Source organism: Eleutherodactylus coqui, chromosome 1 (genome assembly GCF_035609145.1).
Source record: "Eleutherodactylus coqui strain aEleCoq1 chromosome 1, aEleCoq1.hap1, whole genome shotgun sequence".
In the NCBI taxonomy this organism is placed as follows: domain Eukaryota; kingdom Metazoa; phylum Chordata; class Amphibia; order Anura; family Eleutherodactylidae; genus Eleutherodactylus; species Eleutherodactylus coqui.
Genome location: NC_089837.1, coordinates 369,368,704 through 369,387,935, shown reverse-complemented (window position 1 = coordinate 369,387,935; position 19,232 = coordinate 369,368,704). Strand labels below are relative to the sequence as shown.

The window sequence follows — 19,232 nt, the reverse complement described above, 5'->3', positions numbered from 1 at the left end:
TCACTATCGCTGTCATTCTCTCTTGGGATAGAACGAACAGGAATCTCATTGCTGTGTGCAACAGGCCTTAAAGGAGATGTCTCGAGGAAGCACTAAATTTTTTTTTTTGCCCAGTCCCCCTAATTAAGCATACATTACTAAGCCCCCCTGTAAATGACTTTTCTAGCTGGTTTGTACTTACAGTTCCAGCGTTTCAGCAACTTATAAAAATTTTCCCAAGATGGCCGCCAGCTCTTTTCCCATCGCTTGCTGTAGCCCGACGTGCGCGCTCCCGAGACGCTACCAGCTGTGTCTCCCTGACAACCAGACGCCCCGCAGCCGCCGACCGGACCCCTGGATTGAACACGGCCGACCAGTCACCCACCGCCAGGCAGCAGATAACCGGCGCAGCGCCCCCCCCCCCATCACAGCGGCAGCCCCCCCATCACAGCGGCAGCCCCCCCCCGGCGCATCACTTACCTGGGCGGCAGGACGGCGGCACAGCTGGGCGGCTTCTCGGGACAACTGGGCGGCTCTGCACCTTCCTCTAACAGAGGATGGTACAGAATGGCCGCTCCAGCGCGCTCCCGAGCGGTGACAGCTCGTCTGTGCATGCGCAGAAGAGCTGTAGCGGGGAGCACACTGAAGCGGCTCGTGCTGAAAGGAGAAGACCGTACTGCGCAAGCGCGTCTAAAAAAGCAAGCTGCCAGCGAATTTAGACGGAACCATGGAGACGAGGACGCTAGCAACGGAGCAGGTAAGTGAATAACTTCTGTATGGCTCATATTTAATGCACGATGTATATTACAAAGTGCATTAATATGGCCATACAGAAGTGTATACCCCCACTTGATTTCGCGAGACAACCCCTTTAAGGATGATGGAATGTCTGGATAGTTGAACACACCTGTTTTCTTCCCTTTTCGGGAATGAGACACATCAATGACACAGTAATAGCAGTTTTTGAGATGATCTTTTGGTTCGTGCCATATACAAGGCACCCTGAACTTCATCTGTCGATTCTCTTCTCTATACCATGCCTCAAGATTGGACCTGCAACTACCACAAACTACATGGGGAGCCCATTTCTTGTCTTGATTCCTCCCTGGCATGCCAAAATAGGCCTTGCAGGCTGTACAGAAGTTGTTGGCACCTTTGATTCTATGCTTGACTGCTTTGGCACTCAGAAAGACACCACAGATGGAAGGAGTCTGGATCATGTTTGCAGGTTCGAAAAATTGCCATTAATGAACTCTTAAATGACTGCTACAAATTTTAACTTCACAATCTTTCCCTAAAATAAAGGAAAAAAATAAACGTATCTATGTATACCCAAGCTTTTGTACTGTTTTCATATACCAATAAAATATGTAAATCGAACCTCACACTGAGAAAAACGTTATGACGCAGCAGTGAATGCTCAATAAATCTTAGTTGAGACCAGATTAACTCTATAAAAACAAAAAATTCACTTAAAACAAACAAAAAGTTGTTTTATGTCGCACAGTGTTATTTGAACAATAATTGTTCCATGTAAAAGGGCCCTTAAAAAGTGGTATTTCATCTTAGGAATCCTATTTCAAGGTGTTCAAAATCGCGAAACAATGCATTCACCCATAAAGATGGTTAATTCTAAAATGCTCCGTTCTCCAGATATTGTAGCTATTGATTCCTCTGGTTGTTGTCAGGACAATATATCACCCAGAAAGGAATAACATAGCAAATCGGAAGCTGGTGGCTGGGCCAAAATCTAGTGCACATGCGTTCCTGGCCATCAGATTAAAGAAAGCCACAAGCACAGTCTTCCTCCGCTGTTTCTTCCCATAGAAGAGGTGGTTGGTTTTCATGGCAAAGAGAAGCAAAGAACCGGAGAACAGAGGAATCAATAGCTGCAATATCTAGAGAATGGAGCATTTTGAAAACAAACATCTTATGAGTGAATGCATCATTTTTAGAGATGAGCGAGCGTACTCGCTAAGGAAACTACTCGAGCGAGTAGTGCCTTATAAGAGTACCTGCCCGCTCGTCTCTAAAGATTCGGGTGCCGGCGGGGGAGAGCCCTCTCTTACTCTCTCCCCCTGCTCACCGCTCTCCCCCGCTGGCACCCGAATCTTTAGAGACAAGCGGGCAGGTACCCGCATAAGGCACTACTCGCTCGAGTAGTTTGCCTTAGCGAGTACGCTCGCTCATCTCTAATCATTTTGCAATTTCCCATACATTGAAATATGATTCTTGATATGGTTGTACCCCTTTGAGCAAGACAAAGGTACAGTTATCGCAATGACTGATAATTTAATCATGGAACAATAATGCAATGAGGAGGCTGCTTTTTACACAAGGAACAGCTTTATGTTATGACATAAGAAAAATGATACAATGCATATCAGGCAGTTAATGAAGTCATACTGCTTTATCTATTCTTCTAGGCAAATGTTAAACTCATTTAAAGCCTGTAAACACTTGTCATCTATGATGTGCAACCACTTTTAACTAATTAAAATGGAAGGATTTTCACTTACTGACATTAAACTATAATGATTCAGTAACAATTTATGTGATAGATAGCGGGCTTTTAGGCATGTAATTGAATGTAACAGAATAACATAGTACATCGGAACACCAAACTGAATAGATGAATGTGATGAAGTCTGTTAATACAAGATGAACATGCATTACACTGATGTACAGGATATCCTGTTCCTACACAGAATTACAGCATTGAGATAACGAAAGCTGAGTAATGCACATACAGATGGGTCCTTTCTTAGGCTAATTTCACACAGGCGAGTGAGATATTGGACTCTCCAACATGCCATGTCCCCGCAGATGTGTGGCGTTTTAGTGTTAAAACCGCCTCGCATCACTTCAGGGAAGTAGGATACCGGAGTGTTTCCCGTTATTTTCAATGGGTAAACCTTGCATTGCACTTGCGTGCACCTTGCACATCATGCCGGCCCCATTGAAAACAATGGGCAATGCGTTCCGAGGGAACGCCTAAACATAGCACACGCCGCAATTTTTTCCTGTACCACGATGCGGGGAAAATATAAATAAAAATTATTTTTAAAAAATCACTCGTGTGTATGCCCACATTCAAAGGAATAGCGTTGATATTTGTGTGAAAACGGCCTTAAAGGGGTTGTCTCATCAGAAAAAAACCCTGGTGCAAACAGCATTACTGCGATTATGCTGGTCAGCATCTCCTCAGACAAGCAAAGTGACTCTGGAGTTTCAAAAGCAGCAGCTCACCACACCAGGTATTCCTTCACATACCCAGTGGAGCAGCGAGAGAAGCAACACTGAGCATGTGTGACCACCATGGAACATTTATCAAGGTGGACACAATAGAAACTGCAGATGGCGCTAATTCTAACATTACTCCTGACATATATCTAGGGGTTATAAACATGTATATTTTTGGGTTAACAATTAGAGTTGAGCGAACGTACTCTTCTGAGGTTGATGCTCGTTCGAGTATTAGCATACTCGATGGTGCTCGCTACTTGAGCGAGCATCACATCGTATTTGACCCCTCCCCGCTGTGCATGTCAATGGTAGCTAGTGGCTGGCTTGGCGGAGAGGGAGAAAGAGAGAACACAGAACACAGGAGAAAAAAAAACTCGGCAACTGGCGGGTCCCATACAAAAATGCTCGAGTCTCCCATCAAAGTCAATGGGGTTCGTTACTCGAGTAGAGCTCTCGAATTTTACGAAAAGCTCGACTCAAATAACGAGGACCCAAGCATTTTGGTGCTCGCTCATCTCTATTAACAATCATTCCTTACCTGAAAAAAGAGCTTTTTTGCCATGGTACTGTGTATCTCACCCATACAGCTTTATAATCAGAGCATGGCAAATTATGTTAATCAGAGGCGCAACTTGAAGCCTCAATGCAAAAAAAAAAAGTAATAAGTCCTTTAGTTTTACATACAATTTATAGTTCTGGTATCTTCTTATAAAGGCAGCCAACATTTGCTCTATCTCAGGTATTCTCTAGTAAGACTACAACCTCTGGACCGACACAGTGATGTAACTACATGGGAATAATGCTTATATTAAAGAGCCAGGAAAATGCACATAGTGAGATCCCACCAACAAGAAACAATAAAAACACACAGACCTCGCAGCACAGGGGTAATAAAGGGAGATCATAGTAGGGCGATATGTCTGTACATGGATAATACACATAGTGATGTCACAGTATGTAATGGTCAAAATGAAGAAATCAAATCCTGAGAACAGTGATGTCAGAATATTCTTAAACAGGGATAATAATCATGATGTCACAAAAGAAAAATAAACAGTGGGAATAATGTACACAGTGATGTCACAGAACAGGAACAATAAACAGTGATGTCATAGCCAATGAGCAAGGACCGCAGCAATGTTACAATACAGGGCTAGCGTAATACACTGCACACAGTGATGTTATAGCACAGCTTTAATAAACATGGGTATTCCACAATACACAACGGCCTCAGGCATTATTTGGACAACGAATGGTAGTATGGTATGGATACACAACAGAAAATGTTTCATATGATCAATATGGTGACTTATATCAGCACATGAGAAGCAATTATACCTTAAAGGAGATGTCCCGAGGCAGCAAGTGGGTCTATACACTTCTGTATGGCCATAATAATGCACTTTGTAATGTACATTGTGCATTAATTATGAGCCATACAGAAGTTATAAAAAGTTTTTTACTTACCTGCTCCGTTGCTGGCGTCCTCGTCTCCATGGAGCCGACTAATTTTTGGCCTCCGATGGCCAAATTAGCCGCGCTTGCGCAGTCCGGGTCTTCTGCAGTCTTCTATGGGGCTCCGTGTAGCTCCGTGTAGCTCCGCCCCGTCACGTGCCGATTCCAGCCAATCAGGAGGCTGGAATCGGCAGTGGACCGCACAGAAGAGCTGCGGTCCACGGAGGAAGAGGCCATCTTCAGCGGTGAGTAGAGAAGTCACCGGAGCGCGGGGATTAAGGTAAGCGCTCCGGTGAGCTTTCTTTACCTCCCTGCATCGGGGTTGTCTCGCGCCGAACGGGGGGGGGGTTGAAAAAAAAAAAAACCCGTTTCGGCGCGGGACAACCCCTTTAATGTTATCACCTTAAAACAGGTAAAAATTAACAGAAAGCTAGCCAACTTACCGGGTGCTTGAATCAGTCTGCTTCACCAAAGCAGTTTCCAGGTGAAACTTTGCAATGAAATACAAAACAAACCTACCCCCACCCTGCAGATTACTTGGCCAGAAGCAGCCGTCATAGCCAGTCCGTTCTCACAAAAATTAGTGCACGGCAAGCACATTTCCATTATCCTGCTTGCAGCAAACTTTGAAACTCACTGTGGTAGATTTACTATTGAGAGTTCACCAGTTTAGCCAGAAAACGGTCTTACATGCTTTACACCACATTCCTGATGCATTTTAAACACTTGGACACTTTTTTTGACTGCATCCCACAAAAGGGGTACGGATTCTTGGAAGGCTGGGGGGTGACCTAAGTGTGACACTGCACACCAAAAATTGTAAAATTGGTGCAAAATCAGTGATATAAACTTATACTAGACAGTCTAAAGATGCACCAGATTTATCACCCAGCAGAGTCGCTGTGATAAATTTGGCAGATTATAGACTGCCTAGTCTAGTTTGCATGGTTTACTTATTAGACAGTATTAGTAATCTGCCTCAGGCTACCTACACATGGGCGAGAAACTCAGCCAATATTGTGTTAGCCAACATGTGTTTTCATGGCAAAAACGCCTCCCATCACTTCAGTGGAGTAGCGATCCTCCAGCAGAGCTTTCAGCCTCCTTGGAGGATCAGCAAGTATTTCCCATTGTTTTCAATAGGAAACCTTACATTACACTTGTGTGCACATCGCACACCGTACAATGCGTTTTACTGTCCCATTGAAAACAATAGGCGATGCGTTCCGAGGAACGCAAAAACATAGGATATGCATCACTTATGGGTATGACTCCATTCAAAAGAAAGGGGTTCATACTCATGCGAGATTTGTGTGTCTTGCAATGCACAAATCTTGAATGAGTTTCTCAGCCATGTGAAATCTGCGTTACTAGTAGAGGTGAGCACTCACCTTTACATTTCAGTGCTTCATCTGTTTTTCCTACATTTAGTCGTTATGCACCCCTTACACCCCTCCTACATCACAGATGGGAGATCTGTTCACCCATGTGTCTTTTTAGATCAAAATCAGAACTTGAGCACAGTTCAAGGGGGATGTGAAACAGTCCCTAATATTTCCCTTCTGTCTTGAGTCGTGCTTTAATCCTTCTTTCGATCTAATAAGATATACGAGAGCAAACTTCCTGACTGACATATACAGTATAGCTTACCTATATTACACTGGTCTTGGCAGTTTGTTCTTAATTGATGTACAAGTGCATAAACCGATTTCCAAAAAAAACCCACAGAATGTGCATCTTCTAAAATTTGGCAATGTAGGACACATGTTTTCAAGGTCATTACTGGGAAAGAGATTAGACATGAGCGAGCATACTCGATAAGGCAAACTACTCGAGCGAGTAGTGCCTTATTCGAGTACCTGCCCGCTCGTCTCTAAAGATTCGGCTGCCGGCCCAGGTGACAGGTGAGTTGCGGCGGTGAGCAGGGGGGAGCGTGGGGGTGAGAGAGATCTCCCCTCCGTTCCTCCCTGCTCTCCCCTGCCGGCACCCGAATCTTTAGAGACGAGCGGGCAGGTACTCGAATAAGGCACTACTCGCTCGAGTAGTTTGCCTTATCGAGAATGCCCGCTCATCTCTAAAAGAGATATATCTGAGCCACTACAGGCAAGAATATTGAATGGAGGCCATTAGCTTCAATGGAGAGGTTATTTAACTAGACTAAACCCACCAAGCTTGTGAAAACACAATAAAATCATTTCATCAACACAAAATTTATTTAAGAAACAACACAATTCAACGCGACAGTTAATAAAAGCAGACAACAAGTGAGCACAGTTGTGGAGAATCCACCGTGTCCCCCAGATGCTCTTTACGGAAAGTGTTGAGAAAGAATACAGCAAGAGTCCTCCGTTCATCTGCTTGTTCAGTACATACTTAAGTCCATTTCACAAATTCACATAAAACATTCTTAAAATATACAACAAAACCGATGAAGCATCCAAAGAGTTCACAGAATGGATGAATCATGAATGACCAAACTGGATGACAGTTTCAGTATATAGCACGAGGATTCTTAGTGCTGTAGTATGCTTCGCAGGCTGCAACATATGCCGACTCCGGAAAGAAATCTTCATGATACTCTGCAAGAAACCTGTAGAAGAAAGTTACATACTTTATTAAATACTCCTGTAGTAGAAATAGGGGGCAGGCTTACATATATCATGGAAGAGTTGACATTGGCAAAAGGTGCTCATTCGTTTTGGTACTCAGTAGCAGAGGAAGCTTGCAGACTCAATGTTATCTACTAACATTTCCTTGTGGTATGCCAAAATATACATCTTGGCTAAAAGTAGGATTAAAGTTGATAATTTGGGGAATACAGTTCCATGACTCTGCTCAGTACTTTGTGAACGGAGAAGGCAGAGCTTTTGCACATCAATTACTACTACTAGTTACCCACTAAACATCCTATTGGATTCTTCCTGATTTGGGCTAATAATGTATAAAAATGAAATACCGATGGAATCATCCAATCATTGAAGGCCTCACTGAATATGTCTGAAGGAGTTGTGTCATAAAAAAAATATGGTTTACAGTTCTTTTCAGCCAATAATTAATCATTTTTTAATCTACACTCATTTCAAAAGACTAATGTTAGAATAGCACCACCTGCCATGTGTATTTTGTGTCCACCTGAGTAAATGTTCCAAGATGGTCACACTATTCAGTCTTGCTTCTCTGTAGTAACGCTGTCTCACTCTCTCACCATCTCTTCGGACATCAGAGAAGACGCAGCAACTTTAGCCGAGGCCGCTCATCACACCAGGGATACCTCAACATACCCAGTGGAGCACACAGAGGAGGAAGACTGAACATATGTGATCACCTTGATACATTTACTCAGGTGGACACAGAATATAGATAGCAGGTGGGGCTATTCTAACATTAGTCCTGGAATATCTGATGATAGAAACTATGTTTAAGAAGTGTAAAATACACAAAGTGATAATATTGGTATGGCTTTAATGGCATTTAAATAGAAGGGACAAAAAATGATAGAACCGAAGAGGGGGAAAAAAATAAAATAGGTGGGATGGTAAAACTTGAGATAAGAAAAAATGTCCCGTAAGTGGCTGATAATTGCTAACCATCAATTCATATATCTAAATATACTTCACAAAAGGAGATAGGGTTGAATAGTTGGGATAGAGAGGAGACTAGCAAACAGAAGTGCTGTGACTAAGAAGTTACTGGTCTACAATTCGTCTTGTAGGGTACATGTATTAGGAGGCAGAATCAATCAGAGTAAGTGACAGCACCTCTGTTTCTAATACACTACCATTAAAAATTACATTTTATCCTAATCCAGATAGACTCAGTGAGGCCAATAATGTATACATCCAATAAAAAGGGTTTGTGGGAAGCTCTAAGCCTGCCTCTATTGCAGGTGGTGTTGTACTGGAAATAGACATGTACCTTGTGCGTTCCCCACTCTACTCTCAATACAAAGCTGAGACAAAAGAACAGCTACAAAAGCAGGACCACCACATACCTTAGAAACAGTTCAAAATGCTTGAGCAAAACCTTCAGGTTTTTCTCCGCAAAGAACATCTTTCCCATTATTTCTGGTAGTTTCACTAAAAAAAGGTAACAAGTTTGGATTTTTTTAATTGCATCAATGATACAATTTAAAACACTTATATCTTTCTTTACCTGCATACACTGTATACAAACGTTTGTTTTTTTTTTGCAAGACCTAGCTTGTACAAGATACACAGGCGATTCAAGCTGCAGTGTAAATTGTTACTATTACTAAACACGCCTACATATAGAAATATACACATAACAAACATTTAAGAATCTAACATATCATAAACTTGGAATTGAATGGTTTTTTCACCAAAAATAAGACACTGTCTTATATAAATTCCCCCCCTTAAAAGAGGCACAGTGTTTTATTTTCGGGAGGGGGGACTTATACTCACCTGGTCCATGGCGTCTGGGTTCCTGGCGCTGCTGATCTCTGGCAGCGATGTGGCAGGCTGCAGTGTCCTCGGTGTTCACACAGAACTCTCCTTCTGGTGACTGAGCTTTGAATACCCCACCTCCAGCAAGCTGTGATTGGCTCAGCTAATCAGAGCAGGCGTTCGATGAGCCAATCACAGACATTCAGTGATGTCATTCACTGAATGGCTGTGAATGATCGAGCGCCGACTCTGATTGTTCTGGCGCTCGATCCAATCACAGCACTCGGTTGCTGAAGGCAGGGTATTCAAACCCCCGTCACCAGAAGGAAAGTTCTATGTCAGTGCAGAAGACACGGCAGCCTGCCGCAGCCCCAGGGACTCAGACGCCTTCGGCTAGGTGAGTATTGATGTTTTTTATTTTTATTTTTCTATTTGCTAGGACTTATTTTGGGGTGAGGGCTTATATTCAGGAAAACAGTGGATGTCTGGGAATGCAAGTTGCTAAAGCAGCCTGCTAACACTTTATAAGGCTGTAAAGTACACCAAATACTGAGTACTGCTTCTTGTGGTTTGTAAAGGGACAAGTTAAATAATTCTTACCAAACAACCTAAGCAAATGTTGTGACCCATATATATAGGAAGGTGGTGGTGGCTGGTCACTTTGAGGGTAATTTTCTGGCATTAGTTTCCAAGACAATACCTAATGGCAGAAGAAATGTATTACTTAAGCAGAAAGGAAAACACAAGGCAGATGAATCTAATTGCTCAAGTTTATATTAAATGTATAAAATCAAATATTGACGTAATAATTACTATTCGTGTGTACAGGAATACAAGCCCGGAATCAATCCTATGTTACATAGAACTCCTTCTGGAAGACAATACCTCACAGTTCGGGCGTGTGCTCCGCAGAATATACATGTTGCAGAAATGCTCCGATAAGGATGCAAACCCCAGCACCGACCACCAGTAAAACCCAAACGTTACCACTAGAGATGAGTGAGTATACTCGCTAAGTCACATTACTCGAGCGAGTAGTGCCTTAGCCGAGTATCTCCCTGCTCGTCTCTAAAGATTCGTGGGCCGGCGCGGGTGACAGGTGAGTTGCAGCGGGGAGCGGGGGGGAGAGAGAGATCTCCCCTACGTTCCTCTCCGCTCTCCCCGAATCTTTAGAGACGAGGTGGGAGATACTCGGCTAAGGCACTACTCGCTCGAGTAATGTGCCTTAGCGAGTATACTCGCTCATCTCTAGTTACCACCATCAGAATCCGCTTTCAGCACGATGGCTCTTAACTGTGGCACAAATTCTACCAACAGGTTTATTAAAAGAGATATCCAGGAAGACTACTATTGATGACCTATCATCAGGATAAGTCAATAGTTAATCGGCTGGGGTCCGTCGCTCTGGACCCTGACTGATCAGCTATGCGGCCGCATGTTGTCAGCTCTGCAAATACACAGAAATCGGAGCAGAAGCGTCTGCGTCAAACTCTGTGTATTGGCCAGCGCTTGTAACTGCAGGCACAGCTTGCGTTGATTTCAATGAGAGCCGTGCCTGCAGTTACAAGCGCCGGCACTACACAGAGTTCGGCGCGGAGACTTCCGCTCCGACCTCTGTGTATTTGCGGCGCTGACAGCTTGTGCCCACTCAGCTGATCATTCAGGATCCGAAGCGATGGATCCCGGCCAATCAACTATTGACGACCTATCCTAAGCATAGGCCATCAATAGTGGTCTCCCTGGAAAACCCTTTTAAATTTGTAGTTTCCTTGGCCATCAGCGCGGTTTCAGAAGCTCACTGCTGGTTTACCTTCCAACGTATAACCTACATCTGCCTTTCAGAGAAACCCCCTTATATTGACTGGAATTACTTGAAAAGTTTGGTTATATATTAAGGTCCCTTTACACAGGACGGCCATCGGACACATTAGCACCCGACAGCTGTTGTAGCAACCCTCTCTCCTGTGCTTTCACATTCCAGGGACCGTCGTTCTGGCCCACTCACCTCTACTAACTGCAAACAGTATTGAGCGCCTCCAGTTTCCACAGACCGATAAGTCACTTGGATTTCAGTTCTACTAAAAACCAAGTGACTCCAAAAAGGGAGCAATTTGTCACTCACGTGTCCTGTCAGCAGCTGCGTGTACACAGGGAGACGAATCACCCAAATTCTCTGTTTCCACCAATAATGGCCCCAGGTAAAGGTACCTTTAGTTATAGCAGCTAATAACTTATTTCCAAGCCTGAACCTTTTCATATTGATGCATGTGATAGTTTAATACGGATGTTGTCTTGTAAGCGGTGAGTCTGCCCCCGTCTCCAGCCACCACCTATGTGAATGTGGACTAATTTACACTAACTGATGCTGCTGTAGACAGTCTTAGCGATATCTGTGACCAATAGAATGTTTACTTTGAAGGAAATCGATATCTCACTACGTGAACTCCATGTTAGGCTTAGTAATATAGATTTTTTCAAAGACGTAATAAGCTTTTAGAGTTTCACTCACAAGCCACGATTTCACTGTAGATTCTGACAAATTACACAATCAAATCTGTGACATTTTAGCGTTCTACTGAAATACCGTGCCGTGTGATTTTTGCCCCGTTGCAGAAGAAAAAAAAAAAACAAGCACGTTTTCAACACAGATTTACCGCATTGACTGGAGCCAAATCTGTGTTTGGATCTGACACTAAGGCCTTGGAGTTCTGCCGTGGATCAAGTCACAGATCACGTTGGAAGAATCCGACTGAGATCTGACACTCTACTAATCAGGTGAACTAGGCCTAAGAAATTCACTCGAAACATTGGTGGCGTGAAAATAAAAAAAACGTGGCTATGGATGTGAAATATCCAGAAGGGGGCAGCATTGGTTTCAATTTTGCAGAATTAAGACCTTTGTGAGGTTAATCCACTTCCTGACCAGAGGTTTGGCCTCTCTTGGGCTACCTGCTAGTTTATAGTCTATAGGCAAACTGGTCAAATACTTTAGTATCACAAAAAGGAGAAAACAATTCTAGTAATACTACTTTTATTAGCCAACCAGATATATACTTGCAAGCTCTATATACATACGTCAACACTGACCGACTATCTAAAAGGTATGCACAATACATGTTTTAATGCCCAGCCCACACAGCTACACGCAGGCATACCCAGTGTGTATATATCATGACTAGAGATGAGCGAGCATACTCAGTTCGGGTGTTTTTGCACTCGAGCACTGCTTTTTTCGAGTAACTGACTACTCGGGCGAAAAGATTCGGGGGGTGCCGGGGTGAGCAAGGGGTTGCAGAGGGGAAAGAGAGTTCCCCCCTGTTCTCCACTGCTACCCCCCGAATCTTTTCGTCCGAGTAGTCAGTTACTCGGAAAAAGCGGTGCTTGAGTGCAAAAACACCCGAACCGAGTACGCTTGCTCATCATTAATCATGACTTGAAGGCTCCTTTTACATGGGCAAATAATCAGTCATCGGATGGCTATCATTGGCAGAAGGGCAGCCAATAAGCAAGCATTTTTTTTGCTTGCATAAACCAGCCAATCAGCTGATGAATCAGTGCTTGTTCATTTGTCAGCTGACAGTTTGCACTTATACACAGTCCAATGATGAGCCAGAGTATGGTACTGCTGGGGAACTAGTGTATTACACAGGCAGCCCATTTATATCAAACCCGTCAGCTTTTCTGTGGTGGTAACCCCTCATGGCAGGTGGTTCTGGCAGCTGGACCCCCGTAAACAGCTTATTGTTGGAGACATTGCATGTTGGAGTTTCACTATCTTGACACAAACCTGGTAAAATTTACGCCAAAAGGCTACAACCGCACATTGTAATGTTTGTTTTTTCTTTTGTATGCATACATATTTCTCAGGTATAAACAGTGTGCTCTAATCATTTTATGTGTATTATGATCAAGGTCTTAACCCTATATAGAACACTTCTATTACTTTCAGGTACTGCATGTTTTTGGAGAACACCATTGTGCTGCCTGCACTTCACCTATACTAACACTGATAGAAATGACAAAGATGTCCTCAAAACATACAGGATCATGTTTATCAAATGGACTAAAAAAACGGCCTTGTTCCCTCTAGTAATCAGAACTCAGCCATCAACTGTGGGGGTAAAATATAAGCTGCACTGTGATTGGTTGTTGGGGGTAACAAGGACGTTTCCTGTTAAGACGGCTCATTTAGCAAACCTTTTATAGTAAAGCAGTCCTTGTTTCCAAATGCAACTAATTAGAGCTCAACTTTAAAAAAAATTAAAATTAAAGACGACCAGAAAGTGTCCAAGGAAGACAAGTTCTGTGAAATCCAAGAGCACTAACCTAAGGGGTTTGGCTCTGCACAGGCCATAATGCCCTCCTTCCCACTGCCAGTCTCTCAGATGATCACCAGAACACAGGAAATGGGATGAATGCCCATTTTATGGTGGGCTGAATTAATTAAAATAAAAGAATTCGCCCCTTTAAGGGTGCGTTCACACGTTGCGGAAATACTGCGGATTTGTTGCAGAATATCCACATTGGATAAGCAGCAGGTTGGTTACAGTACAGGTACAGCAGAAAATCTGCAGCACTTTGTTTTCCTCTACATGTTAACAGGATTTGCTTTAATCTCATTCACTTTGATAGTAAATGTTCCTGCTGCTTTTTCACAGTGTTTACGCAGTGGATGAGTGCATTTTAACAGTTGTGGGTTGTTACCTCATTGAGCTCATTGTTTCGACGGCCTTCAAGTCCAGAAAACACAGAACTTCCCTCTTTGCTGGGAGTTAAAGTAATTGGTGATGATGAGCCACTATGAACAGGCGTTTCTAGAAAGTGGTGAAAAAACAATAGAATGCTTTAAAAATACGACAAACTGAAAAAAAAATCTAAGTGAAGCTGCAGATAAATTTTCAGAATGAGTAAAGTGGATCTAGTTGGGTCATGTAACATACAAGGGCTGTTAATTCTTTCACTCAGTTCCCTCAGATGCAAGTTCCCAAGGTGCCATGTATACGGTAGGTCCTTAACATCACAGGAAATGCTATTGGGCTGTACTGAAGTTACCAATAAAACAAATGCTGTGATATCACTTCCTGCTCTGCAGCTACTGGCTGAAGTTACCAATATAGCAACTCGTGCTGTGACATCACTTCCTGCTCTGCAGCTATTGGCTGAAGTTACCAATAAAGCAACTCATGCTGTGACATCACTTTCTGCTCTGCAGCTATTGGTTGAAGTTACCAATAAAACAACTAATGCTAATAAGGGAGATTGAATAAATCCTCCACAGTGCCACCTATTGGAAGGCAGTATACCTTCAAGCCAAAGTCAGACTTTTTATACAAGCTTTGGAACAATGACTAGGAATTAAAAGCAAAGCCAGACTCCATGTACAGACAGCTGTTTCAGGGTTGTTCCCCTTCATCAGTGTACTGTAGGAGTCTGGCTTTGCTAGTTAGAGGCCTGGGACGGGGGTCAGAAAAGATAGCGTTTCTGACTACTAATGCTGTGACATCACTTCCTGCTCTGCAGCTACTGGCTGAAGCTTCACCTGAACCCTCCCCCCTCCCCACATGCACCTCACACTGTTAAAGGGATGTTCACATGTGGAGTATACGCTAATTATTTTCCGCTGCAGATTAGCAGCGTTGTTACAGTACAAGCCAAATCTCTATTGCTGTGGATTTTGCTGCAAATTACTCACAGATATGGAACAAAATGTAAGAAATATATGTACTCACCTTCTGTATCTTCTCCCTGGTCTCTGCATCCTGGCCTCCAGCAATACGACATATGACTGCTGGAGGCCAGGACAAACTGGTCGGAGAGCAGGTATGCCTCTGCACAGGAACAGGAAGAAGATAGAAAAGGTGAGTATTTTTTTCTCCATGAACATACCCTAAGGCCTTATCTACACAACCGTAAATTCCATCCGCAGCTCTCATTGATTTTAATAGGAGCGCCTGCAATGGCCAGGGCTGGCCACTACACAGCAGTTGGAGCGATCTACTTCCACTCTGTACACTATGTTATGACGCTGACAGTGGGTGCCCGAACAGCTGATCGCCCAAGGTACTAAGCAGCGGACCCCGCCGGCCAATCAACTACTGACTCATGAGGATAGGTCCATCAATAGAAACTGCCCAGAAAACCCCTATAAGAATCCTTCCATTTTGCATCAGCCATAATCGCTCAATGGCCGTATCACCAGACAAATGCTGCATGCAATGCTATTTTGAGGAGTGACAGAGGATTTGTCTGTGGCCATTGTGTGTCAAAGGGAATGTTTTGGGTCCACTGCTCCCATCTGGCCAAGCTGTTTCTAAAAGCAGTTAAAAAAGGATTAATTTGTCAAAAAGCTATGACCTGCCCCATACCTAGTAATGTATGTTTAATGTCCCAAGCGGGCAATTTAACTCCTTCAGGACCAGACACTTTTTAGGGATTTTACCCATGTGGTAGTTTTACTGACCCATTTGATTTTTGCTTCAGCTACCAAAATTATTTTTGTTGCGTTTTTTCCTGTGACATATAGGAATCTTTTTTTCCACTTTTTTTTAAAACTTTTATTAGGGGGAAAAAAAACCTAAAAAAAAGGGGGATTTTTTTAATGCGCTCCTCATTTTGTTTCAGGTGTTTTGATATATAATTTATATAGTTTTTTTGGTTGGTGTCCGATTTGGGTCATTTTCATGTATATATTTTTTATTGTATTGTGTAATTTTGTTTTAAACTTTTTTTTTTTTTTTTTTACAATGTATGTCCCCCATGACATTATATAAGATCCCTGGGAGACATTTACATTGTCTTTTTATTTCATACTTTTCCATAGGTGCCCCATTTACAGTGGAAAACATCCTCCCGTAGTGACACTTAGGCCTCATGTCCACGGCATAAAATACATTTTCAAAATCCACGCCCATAGGGAATCATTGGGCACCCACAGCTAATTAAATACCTGCAGATGTCATTTTCCCCCGGCGTGTGGATCGCATGCACCAGAAAACAACTGCAGCATGCTCCATTTTGAAGCAAATGGTAGCCGTCCGGATCCGCGGCACAGACACAGCTGTCACTGCGTCCGTACCGCAGGAAAGCAGGAGTTTAAAAAGATAGCATGGCGCATACGCATGGCACGCTGCTGGCATCCTGTGAGCATCCACTGTGCAGAAGAAAAAAGACCCAGCATACACAGTGGAGAGCCCCACAGCGTCCGGACAGATGGAACCCGCTGCAGGATTCTGCACAGGGAAACCATGCGGGCCTGTGGACATAAGGCTTAATAGAGCTCTGCAAGGACCCTGCAGCTCTGCTGTAACAGAGGGACCCGGTGGTCACGTGATTGCCAGGTCGCATAGCAGAACAATCACTTCCACTTTCACTTTTTATTACATAGCACTTATTGAGTGCTATATAGCCTGGAAAGGAGAAGGCACAAGCGGTTAAAAACAGCTTCTCCCTTCTCCTCTGGGTCTTCAGCTGTGTCTGACAGTAGAAAACCCGACCTGCTCCTGCTCGTTTGCTTTAATCCCACGCCCTACTTCTACTATCGGCTGGGATTAGAGCCCAGGACCGAACGCAGTATATTTACCGTGCTTGGTCCTTAAGGGGTTAAATAGGTTGTTGGAGATAAAACTATTATCTAAAAAAGAACTCTCCTGTAGAGAAAACAGTTCATACTAATTTCTTCCAGGTTTTTTCCCGCCGGCACCTCCAGGTTTCTCTGCTGATGTAATGTTTCCAGGCTGCAGCCAGCCTTTGGCGTGCCATAAACCAGCTGCTGCAGCCAATGACAGAGCTCAGTGATCACCGCTGAGCTCTTTGACTGCAGCAGCCCAATAAAGGGACAGTACAGGCTGACTGCAGCCTGGAAACACTACATCAGCAGAGAGACCTGGAGCCGCCGGCGGGGAGTGGAGAAAGCTTCTTTCTTCATAGGGACGCCCTCTTTAGATAAAACAGTTATCCGTTAGCAATACAAAATAATTCTGATGGCGAGAAAACATCTCAGTGTATACTTTTTAATCAAAATATTGGTTATTGTATACAGAAAACAAAACACTGTCTCAAGAATAAGAGACGACTTACTCTTCTCTAAGTGAAGAAACAGCTTTGGCATTGAAGTTGGCGTCTCGGGATGCCGTCGCTTGGGCTGTGGAGACGCACTACTCTCCGACATCCTATCACAGCTTGTACTGTGACGCGTTGAGCGCCTCAAGGATTGTAAAATGTCCGGCTCTGTTCTCCGTCTCTTAGGAGTTGTGGACTCTCCCGTGGTAGGCTGGCTGTCTGTGGACTGTGGAGTTGGTGGGTTTAAAAGTGGTGGACTGGGTGATACCTCCTCTTGGTTTCTTTCAAGAAAGAGCAAAGAAAAAAAATAAAGACAAAATTACTTCTGGACTTGTTATAAAGGAAGACATAAAGAAAACAAAACTGCTTAAGCCAGCATAAACATACCTATTCCCAATAGACGTAACTTCTTTAATGGGAAGGAAAAATTTAGATGAGATCACCTTCTTAAATTGTGCTTGCTCATACGGGTATAGGAGTATCAGTGGGAGAGTGAAGTCAAAAGTAATTCTTAAGCCATCCACCATTTCTTTGCATAGTTCCACACTAAAAGAACCAAAAATATACTCAATACTCAAAATATGTTTGGTACAATTATAGGTTGCCATAAACACTGCTGACAGTGGGGTGCTAGAAGGATCTTAGAGTAATGCACACTCACCTCTCCTGAAGCCAGAATGTACATTTCCACAAACTGATCAATTAGACTAACTTCACACGGGCGAGCGCGATATGGGGCTGTGAATCCCACCCCAGTATCGTGTGCCCCACCATGTGAAATCCCCATGGACAGCCCTTTATCACTTTGGGGATGCAGGAAACCTCCGGCGCGGCTGTCACTGTTGCAGCAAAGGAATTGCATAGTTTCTCCCATTGCTCCCAATGGGGCTAGCGGCAACATTAAAAACAGACGGACTGTGTGATGCGAGAGCACACAAGACAGAACATGTCGTGAATTGTTTCCTGCATAGCTTTGCATTGCGGTGCCATGCGGCAAAACATCGCTCATGCAGATGACCCCATTCAAAAGAATGGGGTTCATATTTGTGCGTCTTCAAGAATACTCCTTTATAAATCCAACAAACATCAATGTCTAAAAGCTGGGGCTGGCCATTTATTTCCTCCACAGATTCCACTGCAAGGGAAATGTAGAAGAATGGCCGACCGTATAATATATAGTGAGTTGGATTCTCCTTTCAGCAGTTTTCTCCATTAGCTTGTATAGGAGGTCCCAGAAGGACGACTCCCCTATATGACATCCATATTCCCCAATATCAGAAGGCTGGTCTTCATGAGAAAACTCCTTTAAGACCAGCATACCCCACTAACCTTTTTATTGTTCCTATCAACTTCAAATTACAAACAGATGAAGAACATTTTTCCCTTTCTCGTTTTATCTTTTTCTCCCCCACTTTCAAAGAAATCATAGCTATTTTAATTTTCCAATAACAGCCATGTGAGGGCTTGTTTTCTGTGGGACAAGTTTCACTTTTCAATGGCACCATTTAACATGCCATATACTATGCTAGAAAACTTTAAAAAAATTCTAAGTGGTGACAAATGGGAAAAAAATGTAGTTGTGTCATTTTATGCATTTAGCGTTTATGGTGCAGTAAAAAAGAACATGCTATCTCTATTCCATGGGTCAGTAATGTTATAGCAATGCCAAAATTAATAATAACATTTTTCTGTTGATCAGGTTGTATCATAGTATTAAGAGGCTGAAAAAAGACATATGTCCACCCAGTTCAGTCTTTTAACCCCCTATGATGATCCAGAGGAAAGCAAAAAACAAAAAACAAAGAGGTAGAAGCCAATTTTCCCTATTTATTCCTTCCTGTGATATTTTATTAATGTAGATTTTTGCAGATGCAGTGATACCAATTTTTTAATATGTGACAACTTGGAAAAGTAGAGGGGGAGGTTAAACCTACATTTTTTAATAATTAAAAGAACTTTGACTAATTTATACATTTTTTTAGTGTTCACATGGTACTTGAACTTGTAATCATTTGACCACAAATACAGCATAATGTAAAGCCACAGTATTGCATTCTACTGTATTCTGTAAGACATGCCGCAGGCCTG

The 19,232-nt window shown here is 43.0% G+C and overlaps 1 protein-coding gene across 2 annotated transcripts in view; it reads right to left on the bottom strand.

The window, feature by feature from the left end:
- Window positions 1-6,871: 6,871 nt before the first annotated feature.
- Window positions 6,872-19,232, bottom strand: part of MSL3 (MSL complex subunit 3) — a 28,020-nt gene continuing 15,659 nt past the window's right edge. The window contains exons 8-14 of one of the 2 annotated variants that reach the window (XM_066578015.1): window positions 17,532-17,690; window positions 17,163-17,425; window positions 14,816-14,914; window positions 13,791-13,900; window positions 9,687-9,786; window positions 8,672-8,756; window positions 6,872-7,270 (exon numbers count right to left, since the gene is read on the bottom strand). In XM_066578015.1, the coding sequence (XP_066434112.1) occupies window positions 7,171-7,270; window positions 8,672-8,756; window positions 9,687-9,786; window positions 13,791-13,900; window positions 14,816-14,914; window positions 17,163-17,425; window positions 17,532-17,690 (916 nt within the window). In that variant the 3' untranslated portion in view covers window positions 6,872-7,170. The remainder of the gene's footprint in view (window positions 7,271-8,671; window positions 8,757-9,686; window positions 9,787-13,790; window positions 13,901-14,815; window positions 14,915-17,162; window positions 17,426-17,531; window positions 17,691-19,232) is intronic. The other variant, XM_066578021.1, reaches the window with a different exon arrangement.